Source organism: Alexandromys fortis, unplaced genomic scaffold, assembly GCF_014885135.2.
Source record: "Alexandromys fortis isolate MF-2015 unplaced genomic scaffold, M_Fortis_MF-2015_v1.1 scaffold_32, whole genome shotgun sequence".
NCBI lineage: Eukaryota > Metazoa > Chordata > Mammalia > Rodentia > Cricetidae > Alexandromys > Alexandromys fortis.
Genome location: NW_026067938.1, coordinates 8513247 through 8530530, shown reverse-complemented (window position 1 = coordinate 8530530; position 17284 = coordinate 8513247). Strand labels below are relative to the sequence as shown.

The following is a 17284-nucleotide window of genomic DNA, read 5'->3' as shown; positions in this document are numbered from 1 at the left end:
GAGAAGCCTGTAATTTCCTTGTTCCTCCCCATGCTTGCTGGATTCTTTTTCTGCATCTGGCTGGAGGAATTCCGTAGAAGGGAGGGTTGCCTCTTCCTCTTGACACCCTGGCCTTATCTGTCCTCCAGTTGCACACTGTTCTTGCTATCTAAAGGGAGCCAGGCCTGGTGGCGTGCATCTGTAATCCCAGCACCTGGGAGACAGAAGGGGGAGATTCGATCTCGTAGTAACCATTCTGCTTTTGTTTTAAAAGCAAAGAAATTAAAGATCGAAATTTATAACTGGTAACAGAGAGAGCTGAAAAGAAGACAGGTTGTTGAAGACAGAATGCAAACTCAAGGAGGGTCTGAAGAGTCTGAAGATAAGATCCATTTTATTTGTTTAAAAAAGTCTGTAAAGACTAATAGGTTTCACTAGTTCTTTATTTTCCTTAGGAAGAATGAGTTGGCAGCTTCTTACACAGAAGAACTTATTACGGATTATCGACAATGACACTTGGTTCATAGGCAAGAGAATTAAGAATAGGAGCTGAATTTTAAGAATGAATAGTTGTCTGATCCACACCCAGTGATGACTCGAGGACCTCGGTTTGATTTTTGTTTTTCCTCTGAGCTGGTAGTAGCTTTAGGAGTTGCTGGGTGTAGGAATAAGGACTCAGAGTGACTCGAAGAATAAATGTGATTCCTAGTCAAGCTAGTGGGTCAGCTTAGAAACGAGGCTTTCTATAAAGAGTGGACTGGAGCCGTGTGGTGGTGGCTCGCACCTTTAATCAGGAGGCAGACAGGTGGACCTCTGTGAGTTCGAGGCCAGCCTGATCTACAGGGTGAGTTCCAGGACAGGCTCCAAAGCTGCACAGAGAAACCCGGTCTCGAAAAACAAAACAAAACAAAACAAAACAAAACAAAACAAATAAAGGGACTGGATTTCTGTCAACCCCTGGTTTGATTGAGGAGGTATATCAATATGTATTCTGCGCTCCTCTCAGCCCATGGCTTCATGCCCTAGGAACGTGGGCCTTTCGTTCCTTAATCTTTCAATTAACATTTGATACATTTGTTTGTTTTTGAAATCTAAGCAGAGCCACTGTTTTCCATCTTCACCTTTGTTGATATCCAGCTATTCTCTTCCCTACCACAGCTAAGGAGTCCAAGGTGGGGATTTGTGTTAATGGGAACTTGCGCTCTCCTCCTCCCTTGTTGCCCATTGATTGGGGGCGGGGTTGAGAACCAGTTCTCAGCAGAAGACTGCACAGATGAGACTGGGGGCAAGATGAAGGAAAGTAAATAAACCGTTTCCATCCAACCATGCTTACATTTGATAGTTTCGCTGTGGAGCGGTTATATCTGAATGCATATATAATCTTTACCCAAATATTGATGTTAAAAAAAGTGCCTGCGATACGAAGCCGGCCTGTCTTGTCTTCAGGGTAATTATGTGAAGTTTTTTTTTTTTTTTTTTTTAATCCCCTGATTGTTCTCAGAACACTGAATTCACACGAGTGCTGCCCTTTAGTGTGGCCCTGGGAAAGTTCCTCATCTCTGAGATTCCCATCATGAAGTGGGGACAATAGCACTGCCAGTGTGGGCGGGCCAGACAGATGAAACAGGACAGCGCGGGACTACCTTGTCGCCTGGCTAGAGTACACCCAGAGTAAACTGTCTATGTAATTGTCATTGCTTTATCAACTTATAATTACATTGAAAGGACTACAGGTTTTTTTTTTTTTTTTTTAAAAAAAAAGATAGCATGAAATATTTGATGGTTAGACGCGAAAGGCAGGGGGTAAAATCACCATGTGTGTGTCTGCTTGGAATTTTCTAATTTATACTTCACTTGTCCAATGAATTTAATTGCCTTTCAATGGAGCAGCAGCACGGGAGAGAAGCATCTGCGTCTTCGTTTGGTCACTATGTAATCCGGGTCGGGAAGCGGCCTGTGTCTCTGGCTTCCGTGGCTGACATGAACAAGGGACAAGGGAATATAGAGAAGATACATTCATTGAAGATACAAACCGTTACAATGCAGTCACGTGCTGGATTATTGAATATGTTTAAATCGTGTTTGGGTTAGAGGAAAAGGAGAACCTTCTTAGTGTGAAATCGCTCGTTAATCATGAGTGGCGCTGTAAACATCCATTGTTACGTAGTAGTTCACGTTACATTTCCTTATTCCTTATGCTCTTACTTTTGCTGATATCACCCCCTCCAAATAAGCAAGCACTTACATTTAAATAATCCCAAATGCAAGCGTTTATTAACTATAGTTAATAACCATATATTGTGTCGGAAAATTGAGTAGATATTAAGTATTCTACTCTCTCTCTCTCTCTCTCTCTCTCTCTCTCTCTCTCTCTCTCTCTCTCACACACACACACACACACACACACACACACACACACACACCTGTAGTAGAAGAGATGGTGCTTAATTGATTAGCTCAACTTACCCCCTCTACAATGTATCCACATTTCAGAACTTTGTGTTGCATACAGTTAAGAGTTTATTTGATAATTTAAATACAAAACCCGGGTTAGTGGTTGACATAAATACTGTCTTACTGCTGACCGTAGACGACCTTGGTGTTTGATTTTGTACTTTGCATCGGATGGGGAACCTTGGTGATTCTGAAGCTGGAGGGCTTCTGAAGTGTAGTCAGGTGCCTGGCGCGGAGTGCTTGAAGGTGTCAACAGTTCACAGTGATCAATCATTCGGGAGCCAAAAGGCAAGATTATGCCATTAAATGAAAGGCCAAATTTGCTTAAGAGAGTTGGTATTTCCACTTCTAATCACTTTGTGCGGGAGGATTCTGGAATTAAAGTTTTAATAGATTTCCACGACCGAGCCAAAATACCACCGTCCTCTTAACTCGTCTCAGCCGTCGGGCCCTTTCTCTTGTACCGGTTCTCTCCTTTAACATGTGTTCTGGTTTGAGCCTCAGTGGAAGCCTCCGAATCCCAACGGCAGCCAAAATACTGGGGCGGTTCCTTCAGTAAGTGGGTAGCTACTGTGCTACCCACTGAGGAGCCAGAGGAATCATGGGTAGCTGGGGAAGATCTACACTTCTGCAGTTTAGAACATCACAGGGAGAATTTATGTTTTTATAACATACTGATTTGCTTAAGATGGCTAAAAATATTAAGTTTAGCATATAAGACACTCAAGCAATCGCTTATGGTAGACTTGCAAAAATTTCCCATTTTCTTTTCTTCACATTTTTTAAACAATCAGGTAGTTGAACTCAGAGGAATGTTATCTCTGGTCTCTGTCCCTGGCTGAGGCTTAAGGAGTAGGGCTAAGGCCATGGAGCTGAGCCCTTGCTCTGGTTTGTCTTTGGTTTCCTGCTTAATCTCCATGAAAGCCAACATTTCAACCAGCCATAAATTTCCTCTTTGAAAAGCAAGAGTAATTATTAGACCATGAGATGATCTCTTGGTGCCTGTCTCAGAGCTAGATCATAAAGTGCTCTGGTTGACAATAGTAATTGTAAATACTTTCATAGTCTGTATTATGTGCGACACACTTGACTGTCTACATAGGAATTAACTCTTTTAATCAATCATTAAGGAGCATGCCCTTACCTCCATTCTGTAGGAAGGGAACTGAGGCAAGGGAGGTTAAACTTACCGAAGCTCGTGCATCTGGTAAGTGGCGTCTTGTGCTTGTCATTAACTCTTTGCTCTGACCCCCTCTTTTCTTTCTAGGTGCTATAGAGACTTCAGATCGACTGGACAGGGAGTCGACTTCCCACTACTGGCTCACAGTCTATGCCACGGATCAAGGCGTGGTGCCCCTGTCGTCTTTCATAGAGGTCTACATAGAGGTGGAGGATGTCAATGACAACGCGCCACAGACCTCAGAGCCTGTGTACTATCCAGAAATCATGGAAAACTCACCCAAGGATGTGTCCGTGGTCCAGATCGAGGCCTTCGACCCAGATTCTAGCTCCAGTGACAAGCTGACATACAAAATTACAAGTGGAAATCCGCAAGGATTCTTCTTAATACACCCTAAAACAGGTAGGTCAATACTTTTAAGTGGACTGTGTATGTATACTCTCCAGTTCAAAACTAAGAGTTGGCATTTCTTTGTTGCCAAGTTTTCTTTGGTTGGGTACTCCCCTTTCTTTTTTCAGTTATTCAGAATAAGCCTTTGTTTGTGGATGAAATGTAATTCAAATATGTGTTTACCTCTTTGGGCTTCTTACCGTATGTCTCAGCTGTTCTCAGCCTGAGGGTTGCGACCCCCAAAAGACCATTGGAAAATACATATTTATATTATATTATGATTCATAACAGTAGCAAAATTACAATTGTAAAAACAGTGAAAATAATTTTATGGTTGGTAGTCACCACAACATAAGGACTGTATTAAAGGGTCGCAGCAATAGGAAGGTTGAGAACCACTGATAAAGCTGGTTTATGATTTTGCTCCATAATAACGCTTTTTACTCTGGGTCTAAAGCAGTTTTTATTATTTCAATAATAGTTCAGTGATGATATAATAAACCCAGAGCAAATTTTGCTGCTACGTATCGGAATTTTTGTAATGGTGCTTTATTTGGGAAGAATATTAGATTTTATTTCACAATTCATTGCTTTGTAAGTACTGTTTTAAGTTTTTTTTTTTTTCCCAGTGACTGTCGGTAATGGAATCGGGGCTGAACCACTATGGGGTTGGAAGCCATTACTTTGATGAACCAATACCCCAGACATTTCCTTCATTTTCCTCCTCTCCGAGTCTGGGACCCCACAGGGGCTGGAAAGAGCATGGGCTTCACTTGCAGAAAACCCGAGTTCAGTTCTCTGCACACACTCTGGGCGGCTCTCAAACTTCTGTAACCTCAGCTCTCTGGGTGTCTAATGCCTTTGGCCTCTGTGGCCCCTGCACATAGACACAGACTCACATACAGATGGATGAACACACATACGCTCACAGTGTGAAGCAGAAGTGTGTGTGAGCCTCTGCTTCTTAGGTTGACTCCACGGCCAGCAGTCATCCTCAATCCTGTGAGCCCTCAGCCTCTGCTCTTCCACACCGGAGAATGTGTTTTATTCTTTTCTTGGCTCTTAGGCCTCTTTACTTGCCACATTAAAAACAAGTGGTCAGTTCAGGTATTATTATAGTGAGCAACGTGGCTCTGTTTGAGCTATGAAAATTTTACACATTGAGTGCAGGACAATTTTATTTTATTACTTTTCAGTTAAAACAACAGCTCCATGACATTGATAAGACAGTTTCTATGTGGGGTGATGAAATGGCTTAGCCTATCAGTTACTGGCTTTAAAAACAGTGTGTGTTTCTCCCATCTTTGCTGGTAGAATCTGATGAAACTGTCATTCCAAAGAGCGAGATCTATGTTAGCTGTTCTTATGCCCCGCCTAACCTTTGTTTGAATGTCAAGAATTTTTAAAAGCTTGATCTTTGTTATTGTGTCTCCTCCACATGTCATTCTTACTTCTTTCTTTGTTTCATTGAACTTAAAATGAAGCAGATCTTAAGAGGATAGGCACCTGAATTCTGAGTTTGTGGAGGAAATGTCTGTGTGTAGCTGCCCGTGGAGGTCATGAAGGTATACTGTTCTTTGTCTCTGGAAAAAATGTGTTTAAGGGCTGGTGACTTGAGTCAGTGACCAAGTATTTGTCCAACATATGCACAGCTAGGCTCTGTTCCCTGTGTGTGTGTGTGTGTGTGTGTGTGTGTGTGTGTGTGTGTGCGCGCGTGCGCGCGCGCGCTAGTGTGTGTGTTAGGGGCTTAAATTGTAGTACCTGAATGACTTCAAGATTTATTTTCAGTGCTTCCTCATAAATTTTTTTGTTTGGGGATAATTATACTCCAGCATTTGGGGAAAATTCTGGTCCAGTTTGGGTTCTTAGAAAACTAACCGAGTGTCAAGACTGATTGAGCCTTTAAAAAAACTGGAGCATACAAAAGAGAGTTTGATAGAATCTGAGAAGTAGGTTAGCATCTTGGCTGGACCGTGCCAAGTTTCAGGCAGCCGCTAGCAAAAAGGCTCGTTTTAGCAGTGTGATATGAACTGCTTTCGCCGTACAGGTGGTAATTAGGTTCCACAGTTGTTGTGAAATCAAATGAAAGGTATCCAGAAACTAAGAGTCAGACTTAGAACACGTTGCCAGCTATGAAACAAGAAATGTGTAAGTTTAAAATAATTTCGGGGTGAGGGGATTAAGAGTCCAAAAAGCGTACACAAACCAAAGGGGTGGTGGTCCCGGTGTCGAAAGAAAGAAGTCTAGATGTAAAAGCCTCGATGAGATAACTAAAGAATTCGACTAGCTCCGCTTAAAACTGTTTCTTGAAGTAGACATCTTATGCCTTCAGTCCCTCGTTTAGATTAGATTAAGTCCCCTGTGAAGAGACAGGAGCGAAAACAATAAATGTCCTTCTATTATCGGACTAAATACTGCCGGTCTGGGCATAATTAATAGGAGAAAGAAAGTTAAAATGGTCTAGGTTAGGTCCCGGGAATAATGACGCCAGTGTTGTGTCCCTTGGGATGAGCCGGTGTCCTGCCTGGCCTTCCCTTTGAGTTTCTCCTTCCTGGCCCTAAGGAAATGCCGCCTGCTGTAGACTCCTGCTCTCTTCCTTATCTTCCCTGTGAATACACACCCTCTAGGAGTTCACAGCGAGCTCTCACCCCTGGGTGAGAAGCACAGCTATCCTGCTGCGTAGATAGTAGGAGAAAATGCCCGTTGTTTCTTGTGGCTTCAAGGCAAATGGAAGTGGAGGTTGCCGAAAAGCGTGTTCCAAACTACTGTCTGTTTAGGAAAGAAAGTTGCACAAATCACCGTGTCTTTAAAGATCCCCAAATAGCCATCGCTCAGCAAGCATATTGTTAAGAAAATATAATAAGTACAGTTTCACGAGCCATGTCTCCAAATGTTTCTGTTCTCCCAACTCAGCCTACGCTCTAAGTGAGATCCTCAAGGCTCTAGCTGTATTCACAGGAGGCGCCTTATCCCCTGAAACCCTATAGCAGGCCCTGAGTTGTAAGAGGTGGTTTGTTCAAATGGGGGTCTGGATTGTGGGAGCCGGTGAAAGATGATCTGAAAGAAGAAAGTTCTTGTGATTTACTGACCTGGAACACCACCTGGAGACCTTAAATCAGGGTCCTCAGTAATTAATGACCGAAGGAGGAAACCACTGGACTGGAACTCTGAGATGCGGCTATGGTCAGCCTTTCCTCCCGGGACCACAGCGGAAACAGACATCAGGGGGTTAGGCTTTAGATTAGCGATGAGCGGTCTACACTGTTAATAAGGTTAGTCCCCCCTGGAGTCCTCCAAGTCCTTTGTGGAACACTCACCGCCGCCTGTTCCTCTTACATGTTTCAGTTGCTTGTTTGATGCGTGCGAGCAGCCAGGGTTTTAGTGGATTAATACAGTTGTGCGCTTTCTTGGCAGAAGCAAATGGAGGGTGAACTGCACATTTGCTTCCCCATGACTATCGTCTGTGGGGACCACAGGAAACCTAACAGTCAAGTGTCTGTTCGGACATGGAGTGGTTTCTGCCTTTGCGCTGGGAACGGGGCACCTTGAGTAGGGCTTTCCAAGCCTGTTGTTTGGAGGTGTGAAGGAGCCTAGGGAAGGGCTGCGTGAGGCAGCCTGGCACAGCCTGTAAGGAAGGGTGTGCGGGGGAACGGACAGTCGGGAGAACCCCAGAAGCGCTGTTGGTTGGTGAAGGTGGGGAAGCAGATGGAATCGGCAGCATCCAAGAGACAGATGGACAGACGGCAGCCTAGACCCTTGAAAACCAGAGTAAAGACTGAAGGTAGTGTTTGTGTTACCTTTATAAATACGGACTTATTTTCTAACCAGAGTCTGTATAAAATCCTTAAGACATTCTGTACACATTTAAATGACCTCCTTATAGTCATTTTATAAATGAGGCAAGCATCCCAGTTTTTTGTTGTTGTTGACAATTTTTTTTTAATAAGCCTTCTGGAACTGAGTTCGTTTTTTTTTCCCTGAATTTTCATCTCCAAGAAGCAAGTTTGAATGAGCTTCTTTTAGTATCTTCCAGTGTTTAATTATGGTGCTGAGGCCGTCTTTCTACATCTCAGACAGTTGTTACTACACTAATTATAAGTAGGCTTTGATGAGATTTCTCATTTAGGGCACACAGGCAAAAAAGGCTTGATTCATTTTCCTCTCCTAACACAGACCCTTTTGTTAACAGCGTAGATTTTAACAACTCTTTTTTTTTTTTGTTTGTTTGGATATATCAAATATCAGTTAGGGTCAGTTTGCTTCTTTTAACATAAATTGTGCCTTTGCTCAAGGCAGGAGCGAGGCAGGAGCATAGGAGCATAGATATTTTATTGTTTGGAGCCTTGACGCGGCCTGCTCACGAAAGCAGAAACACCAGAGCTCCATGGTATGCCAAGGACAGGGGAGGAGCCTCAGACAAGAGAGACCAGTGTGAGCTATATGTGCTTCAGTGTCCTCCAGTAACCCCCGCAAAGTGACCCCACCTGTGCGTGCGTCTTCTCACTATCAGCTTGGAGGAGTGACCCACAACTTGAGTTGCCAGATAAGCTTGAAGGTTACCCTTGAGGCCTGTGCCCGCTTCACAAAAGACCCATGTCGTCTTCGTCTCGTCTCTGTGCATTTGTTATCTTTTGGGCTTTTGATACAAAAGTCTTTTTTTTTTTTTTTTTTTTTTAACTTTTTAGAAGCTCCTTTGGGGGTACAATTAACATGCAAGTAAATCGCACACACTGCAAACCTGCAGTTTGGTAAGTCTTGACATTTGTCGGTACACGGGAAGCCCTCACCTCGTCAAGTCATGGGCAAACCCTTCACTACAAAGAATTTCCTCTTGGTATTCTGCTGTCCCTGTCACTCTCATTGCCCCCATCCCTACATGGTCTCTGATCTGCCCCTGCCCTTATATTAGTTATATATAATACATTTGCTCTTAGAATTTCACATAGATGAGTTGACATGGTGTAGACTTTTTTGGGGGGGAAGGTTCCATACTTAGCATGTTTCTGAGATTCATGCCTGATGCAGCTCTGCATGAGCCTGAAGTCCCTCTTTGTATCCGTATGCAGATACAATTCATTCATCAGTAATTGGTGGGCATTTGGTGGTTACCATGTTTGGTTGTCAGTAATAATGCTGCCATTAGCATAGATGTAATCTTCAGCTGTGTATAGCTCCACATCTCCTGGACTTCATGTAGGAATGAATGTTCTGAAAACCATGGAGACTTACTTTGTCTGACATCTAGTGCCTTGTAAGCTGTTACATTGTCTATTTTATTTGTTTTTGGTATCTTTAGAGTATAACTCTGACCACTTGATGCAAATATGGGAACTCAGTTCTTGCTTGTTTTTTTTTAATCTTAAAAATGTACATTCAGTTTTAGATATGCAATAAATACGCATATACTCCTCCCCCACAAAGTTTCATTAAAGGAGTAATAGATAATTCCAACCAACATTGTGTATGTGTTAAATAATCACAATTGAACTTGCAGATTAATTTTAGATATAGACTTATTAGTATCATGAGTTTCTAGGATAGTGTCTTGTGTTTGTGGGGTTGGTAGAAAAACAAATTAGAGTTCACTTTCTGTCTCTCCAAACCAAACTGTACAGTATGGACTGTTCTTCAGTTCTGGCTGGCTGTGCTCCTCAGAATGACCATTTATCACCTGCATTCTGTGCCTGCCAACATGGGACATACATGTATGTTTTAACGTCTGGGCAGGGTTGGCTCCATCCACAACAAAATATATATTATCAGTCACTGATTAAGAAAATGCCCTACAGGCTTGCCTACAGCCTGATCTTATGGCGTTATTTTCTCAGTTGAAGCTCCCTCCTCTCTGATGGCTCTAACTTGTCAAGTTGTTGTAAAACTGCCAACACACTAACCAACTCTGAGCCCCTGCTGCTCATAAGCCCTTCTGTTTAGCCGAGCCATTGTCCCACCCTGCCCTGCCCTGCCCTTTAGCTGGACTCTCCCCGGGCAGCCTCTATGCCAGCTGCTTGATGGTATCTAATCCAGCCAACCCCAAGTTCCTTTTGCAGCAGTCAAGGCTCTTGTCCATGCTTTCCTGGCATCCTTCCTGCCTCTTGCCTGGTCCCAGTGCTTCCCCTTGCCGCTCTGCTTAGGGAACATGCAGTGGGACTTAGGAAACCAGAATCATCTCTTGGACTTTCCACAAAACAAAACAACAAAAAAACTTCCTCTTCCTCTTTTTCCTCCTTTCCCCTCATCCCATTATGGGGATTGAACCTAGGCAAATCTTCTACCACTGAGCCATATCCCCAGCCAAAATTGCAAGGGTTGGATGGAGGTCCTCCTCAATCAAAGTCTGTTCACTTTTTGGATCGGTAGCTTAGTGCACATTAGACTTTTTTTAAGTGCCGCTGGTGTTCTTTTTGGACTAATTTCCATAGTGAATCTCAGTTGTCTTTGAGAGTTGAGCTTCCAGGAGACAGGCGAAGAGAGACCAGCAAACCTTGTTTTTCTTTCTTTTTTTTTCTTTCTGATTTTTGTTGTTGTTTACTTATACTTTCTAACCCTCCTGCTATCTTGGGAGTGTGAAGCACAGTCTCCTCTACTCTTTGTACGTTGTATTATTTTACAGTAACTTCCACACCCTCCAGTCTTTTAAATCTTTATGAGAAGGGTGCAGACTACAAACACTTTATTTGCCTTTTCCCTACATTACAAATAATTACATGACTTCAGAGAGGTCAGGACCACCCAGGGGCCGAAGCCACAGGCATGAACTTCTGGGCTGCTGCTTCTTGGTATAGTGCCTTTGATGACGGAGTGTGGCGGAGTGTGGCTTTGCAGCGTTATTATGTATCCTATGTATCCTAAAGAATGCTGGGTCGCCTAATAGTTACTTTGAGGGTGATTTTGTTTCTGCGGCACTTTTCAGTTTAAAACCACAGTGCTCTTAAATGACACTGGAAGTTTAAGCTTGCTGCCGGTAACTGTGCATTGCAGGAGTCACTGAACTTTTTGTGTAAAAGACCACAAAAGTTTTCCTGTAGGCAGGCTGTCCAGTGTCTGTCACATCCTTTCAGCTTTTTGTTGTTGCTGTTTTTGTTGTTGTTTAGTTTTTTTAAAGCTCAGTCTGTCATTCAAGAAATGAAGGCACATGCCGGATGAGCATTGAAGTTTGTTTCAGTATGTCAAAGTGTTGTTCAGTCATTCACAATTTAAAGTCCATACAAGCAGTGGTCCCCTGCCTCGGATTGCTTAACGCTGGAAATAGTTAAGGTATTGTTTTTTTTTTTTAATGGGGGCAGGAAGTGGGTATTTAAATTAGTATTTACTTTCCCCACTGCTGCAAGCTAGAGTGCGTGGAAGGGTGTACTGAGTGTCCCCTCTCCAGGTTCTTCCCCTTTTAAATTGCAACAATTAGACTAGTCGTTATCAAGATCACGTGTTTTGAGACTTAGCAAGTTCATGGTAGATACTTAGAAGTGGATAGTGAACTACTAATTTGTTCCTTTTGCCTTTAAGAAATAGTTTCTCACGTGAAGATAAAATATGTCTAAATTCTGGAGATTTCTGGCCTTGTGCTTATGGTCTATCTTACTAAAAACAACTAGAGCTGCAAACGCCAGCTCACGTGGTTGACTCTTGGTGCCTGGTGGACTTTCACTATCTTCTCCTCGTTCTTTTCCTAATCTTACCTGGGACCGGGTTGCTCGATCTCGGATGGTTACATTAAAATTTCTGTGCTCTTTCTTGTAAAGATGTAAAACAGTGTGTTTAATACAGGACTGTTGGTGTCGGATATAAGCGATGCTGTGATTGATGATTCGCTAGGAGATTACAGATAGATTGAGTAGAGATAGAATATTTGCATTCAGTAATCCATAAACCTTTCCAAAACCACAGACGCCCTACAGTGTCTAGGTAGATGCACTGGGCACCTGTCCAGGTTCCAGCCCCCTGCGTCTCCAGTAATGAGTCTTGTATTACTGAGTAATGAGGTAATGAGTAAGTGGCGTTTTATTGTGGCTGGAAAGGAGACCTAACAGTGCAATAGGAAGCAGCTACAGCTGCAAACAACTTCCAAGGGTTTCCGGTGACATTTGATCGCTCTAGAGAGGAAGGAAATGGAGGACCGCGCTTACCACAATGAGAGGAATTCATTTACAAAGGACCCAAAAAGTTTACCTGTGTGTGTTTGTAGGGACTGTAGACTACTTTTTTCGCCATTTCTTATACCAGTCTTTAGTTTGTAATGGAATGTCTTATCTCTAAAGTTTAAAAAGGTCAGATTTTATTCTCTGCCATTTCTGCACAGGGGATCCTGGGTATCAGTTGGGTCATGGAGAATTCTGCTTTTCTATGTCACTGAGTGTTAGTGCTTAGAATTACATTTAAGATTTTACATTTAAAATGCTTACGTTGAGACGAGCTGATAAGAACCTTCAGTAGGTCCAGTACCTTCCTCCCTTTCCTCCCTCCCTCCTTCCCTCCTTCTTTCTGCCTCCCTCCCTCCTTCTGCTTCATAACTTGTGTAGAATACTAAAAACAATTAATTCCTTGTGAATTCGATTTGCCTTCTGATCTTGAGTTTTGAAACCACCAATTTCCAAGAGGCTGTAAAAGCAGAGGGAAAACCGGTGATAGTGGCCTCCGCCACTCCCTGTGTGACTTTAGAATGGCCATTTGATTTATTTTATTAGTGTTTTCTGTGGAGCTCTGGAAGTTTGAGTTAAATGAATGCCGAGCTGCTTTTCAGCCTTGACAGCCTATGAATAGAATTCCATTTTTGGCTCCAAGCCTAATCCTGCCGGCACCAGTACCACAGCGACAAACAATAGCTGCTCAGATGGCCACAGCTGCCAAAGAGCCCCCAGCCGACCGCACTTAGATGTGGCCTCAGAACACCACCTAAATGAAGACAGTGCACGCTGCAGAGCCCCCTGGGCTCCCAGTCGGAAGCTCTATGGGAGTGGATGCTGAGTGACAGCTATAGGGAGAGTTGAGCATTTGCTCAGGGTCTGCCTATGTGCGTCTCTAGCACAGGAAGTTGGAAGAGGTGCTGTCCTGTGTCCCCGTTGGTCTGAGCTGAGCAAGGACTCTGACTTTCCATTGTTGGTTCTGATCTCGCCTGTTCTGTTCCTGGCACAAGTCCTTAAGGGCCAGGACCTTTCTGTATCCAGTTATTGTATCCATGACAGAACCAAGCACAACACTGAGTGTGGGAATGCTACTCAATCCCTGCTTTCCAGCTCACTGGTAAAGGGTTTAAAAACCCAGTCGGTTGGAATGGTTCCGCTTTTCATGTGCCCTCTTTAGCATCCGTGGCTTGTCTGTCTTCCATCCATCTTCTGCGATCTTCGCAGCTGCTGCAAATGGCTTCGTTCTTAAGCCATTTTTATTTTATCGGCTGCTTGGTACAGATATGCAGGCTAGAATGTTCTTGCACAGCCGTGTGTTGCTCGGTGTTTTGCAGTCACTGTCTCCTGTATGGAGGATGTCTCACAGTGTCTTACAGTACATCTACTTTAATATGTCATTCTAAAACATAGTGATTTTTCCCCTCATTATCTTCCCTGCGACTGTAGTTTCTGTGGTCCTTTCAGCGTAAGTAATGCTAAGTGTATTTCAGCATTATACCACCGAGACAGGAAACCTGCTTAGCAGCCCAGGGTTTGGGATGTTTAAGGTTCTGTCTAGAACACTGCCGTTAAGTGCTGCTTTTATTCTAATGATTGACATTATCTTCGAAGTAAAAAATGGGTATCAGTGTATGAGAGGAGCAGAGAGACGGCTGAACTGGAAAGGACGGGTTTGTGAGTGCAGGGAGAGTAAGCATACATTTTCTGACGAGAGGGGATATTGTCAGCCGGTTAGTTTTGGAGATGATGCCTTGGTTGATCTCATTGTGCACTTCGTGTTGCTTATCAAGTGAGCTCTTGAGAACAGAAGAATTTGTAGATTTTATCTTGATCCTTAGTTCTAGCAGTTTTATAAGCAAGACCTTCTGTTTCATAGACGTTAACGAAATATTTATAATTGTTTTTGTTAGTGTTACTGAAAAAATAGCAGATCACTTTTTACTTTTTTATTTTTTGGTTTTTCGAGACAGGGTTTCTCTGTGTAGCCCTGGTTGTCCTGGAACTCGCTCTGTAGACTGGGTGAAGTCTGAAGATAGCTTCCCGCAGGCTGTTCTCCCTCTGAAATCATTCAATATGTTTTGGCGTGTTGCTTAGAATTGTGTCTCTGACTGCGGGACCTTCGTTGTGCCCCTCGGTCTGGTTGAATTTAGAGCCTTTTCAAAGTTAACTTGTTGTCACCCGAGGTTCTTAGTCTCAGCTTCAGAGGCCTTGGTTCGACAGAGGCCACATTGCCATGTTCCAGGGTAGATGCACCTTTTGGCTGGGGCTTGCCATTCAGCTCCCTGTAGAAGGCATTTACCCAAAATAAAGAAAAGTATGCTGTGAGGCAGACATTTATATAGTGCTTTGGATTCTAGGAGAATTGGTTTGTGCAGTGAGAGGCTGTTTTACAAGGTAATGCATTTCATGTTGAGTTGGTTCAGCTAACCAGAGGAAGTTGTCTTCCATACAGAAGTTGCCACCATGTATAAAAGTTTGGCTTACGTTTTATCAGTGGCTGCATAGTTGAGGCTTTAAAAATGCTTCATTTGAAACTTTTTAATCTAAAATTAATTTCACCCAGTAAATTGTTCTCTTATATCTTTTGCTTCCAGCCTTAAAGTATTTTTAAGACTAAAGTTTCTTCAGGGAAAAATATTCCTTAAAAACTACAGATCACTACCATAAAGAATTGTATTAATGTAAGAAGTGGAACTCTCTCTTCTTACCCCCTCCCAGCCTCTGCCTCGGCCAGTTCTCTCCTTCCTCTTGACAGCATTGGTTCATCAACATTTCTGTCCGCATGTCGTGCCTGCATGTCGCATTTCTGCCAGAGCTGCCTTTTTGTTCTTGCAGCTCTCTTTATCTGACAGTTGCTCAACCGCTGTACGTTTGCCCAGCCCACCTATTGGTGTATCTTAGGCTGATTGTTTTGATTTTCCTTCATGTTTCAGATTCTTAGAACGCTTAGCTTGGAACCAGAGCAAGCACCCAGTTATTGTGCTAAAAAGGAAGCCAGTTATGGGGGCCCACACCTGTAGTGCCAGTGTTCTGGAGGCCGAGGCAAGAGGAACACAAGGCCCTGGCCAGCTTGGCTAATGATGCCCAGCCCCCTACCCCCAACAATCAAAACAAAACCAGCTTCCACCACCACTAACAAAAAGTGCAGCTTTTCCTGTGACCAACTCAGCTTTCTCTACCTGTAATAAGACCAGTAGGCTTAAGACAGCTCTTTATTGGGGCCTAATGTTGAGCCCAGACAACTACAGACAGCCTGCTTATGTAGTTAGGAAAGAAGCATGGTGTACCATGGGTTAGTTTGTAACTCCACCTCCACCTGTCACTGCACTGTTCCCGCTAGTTCAGCCTGTCAGATGCCTGCAGTTAGGGACCAGTCACAGGCCTCGCCTTCCCTTGTGTGCGAGCGTTTTGTTGAGTCACTCAGAGGGTTGTCCTTCCTGGTTTGGGCCTAATCGAGCATAGCTGTTACTAGGCATAGCCACCAGCCAAGGGTCTAGGGCCTCAGCAGTGGCCGAAGGCCAGGTCATCTGGAGGTCACTCAGTCTTGACTTGCGTGGTGTGGCTTCTGCTAAGTTGCCTGGAGTTGTCCTCATTGGGAGGAGCGTCCCTAAGAAGTCTGTAACTATAGCACAACCTTGGTTCAGGGTTCCAGTAGTCCAACTGCACTTCCCCTAGGGCACCGTCGTAATGTTCAAAACAGCTGGGATGCCATGATAGCAGCTTTGCTGGACCCCTAAGTAGGTGTAACTTACTCATAGGCACAAGGGAAGGATCTTTGATAGCTGTCGATCAAAAGGTCCTCTCTTCTGGTCATTCTGCAGCTTGCCTCCTGTGAAGAAAAAGTAAGCATGAAAGGGCTCTTGCTCCTGAAGACCCAGCACGAACATTCTGACGTCATTGACACGTTCATTAGCTCCTAGACAAATCCTTCAGGCCTCCCAGCCCCTGATCTGCCTCTCCTTTCGGGACAGGTGCTTTGTGTGTCTTTCAGAGGGCATATTTGGGGAAGCCATTCTGGCAAACACATTGAAGAGAATGCAGGCAGAAGCATGGGTGTTTGAGCTGGTGCTTAGGACAGCATGACTACCGCTTGTCAGCTTTGAACTATGAAGAAAGAAGCCATCCAGTGCGGAAAGGCGATACTGGTAGACTGATTAATATTCAGAAGTTGGGGTTGAACACGAAGGACTGATTTTGGGGTATTAGACAAGGCTATAACCTGACAGTGGTATACTAGGGTTCTTTATCTCCAACTGGGTCCTGTGAAATGAGTGCAGGCTGGGGATCTGAGGACGGGGCCGTGGCAGACTGGTAGCCCCCACACCTAAATATTGGGAACTTGGCGTTTGCGAGGCAGATGTTTATAGGATTTGGATTTTGGTAATAGACGTATGCACTATTCAATTGTAGCCTTAGACTCTCAACCACAAACTTTTTTTAAGTTTTGTAGATTCACGTTGGCATTTCGGTACTTTGAGATGAGAGACCACCGTTTAAAGGAGCAGAAATGGTCGGTGGCTTTTTGAGTTCTTTAAGTCCAATCTGCAAACCCACTTCTCCAGTTAGCCTTGCCACATTCGAGTTGCTCAGTGGCTTGTGTGGCTGGGGGCTGCTGCGTCACACAGTGCAAATTTGAGAGGCTTTCAAGGTAAAGGGAACTGCTTTGAACGGTGCATTTGAAAGACAAAGACCGCAGCAGCTCGTATATTATTGGGAAAGGCAAAAAAAAAAAAAAAAAAGGTTGAAGAAGTAGAAAGGAAAATGGAGTAATGGTTGGTATAGTAACTGTTGGTTAGGTGAATGCCCGCCCCGCTCCTTGGTCTTCCTGGTTTTAGTCTCAAAGTACAACAATAGGAAAATGACTGAAAGTGAAGTTTCTGCCAAGCAAGGACAAGCAGGGGCTGCACACACGCAGGACCGTGTCCTGTAGCTTTGCGGTTACGTTGTGAGTGCTCAGCTCTTCATCCCAGTTGGGCCTTAGTCCTAGTCAGAAATCAGGGCTTTTCTTTTGGCTGTTCTTCTGTGTTGTGTCTATGATGCTGTTGTTATTGTTCAAACTAGCTTCCTTATTTCCTTCATTCTTTGTTTCTTCAAGAGCCTTAGATCCCTCTCTCTCTCTCTCTCTCTCTCTCTCTCTCTCTCTCTCTCTCTCTCTCTCTCT

General features: G+C 43.7%; 1 protein-coding gene across 7 annotated transcripts in view; it reads left to right on the top strand.

Moving 5' to 3' along the window:
* Fat1 (FAT atypical cadherin 1) overlaps positions 1 to 17284 on the top strand; it is a 115474-nt gene that overhangs the window by 50902 nt on the left and 47288 nt on the right. For all 7 annotated transcript variants that reach the window (XM_050147217.1, XM_050147221.1, XM_050147214.1 and 4 more), the window contains one exon: positions 3701 to 4015. In XM_050147217.1, the coding sequence (XP_050003174.1) occupies positions 3701 to 4015 (315 nt within the window). The remainder of the gene's footprint in view (positions 1 to 3700; positions 4016 to 17284) is intronic.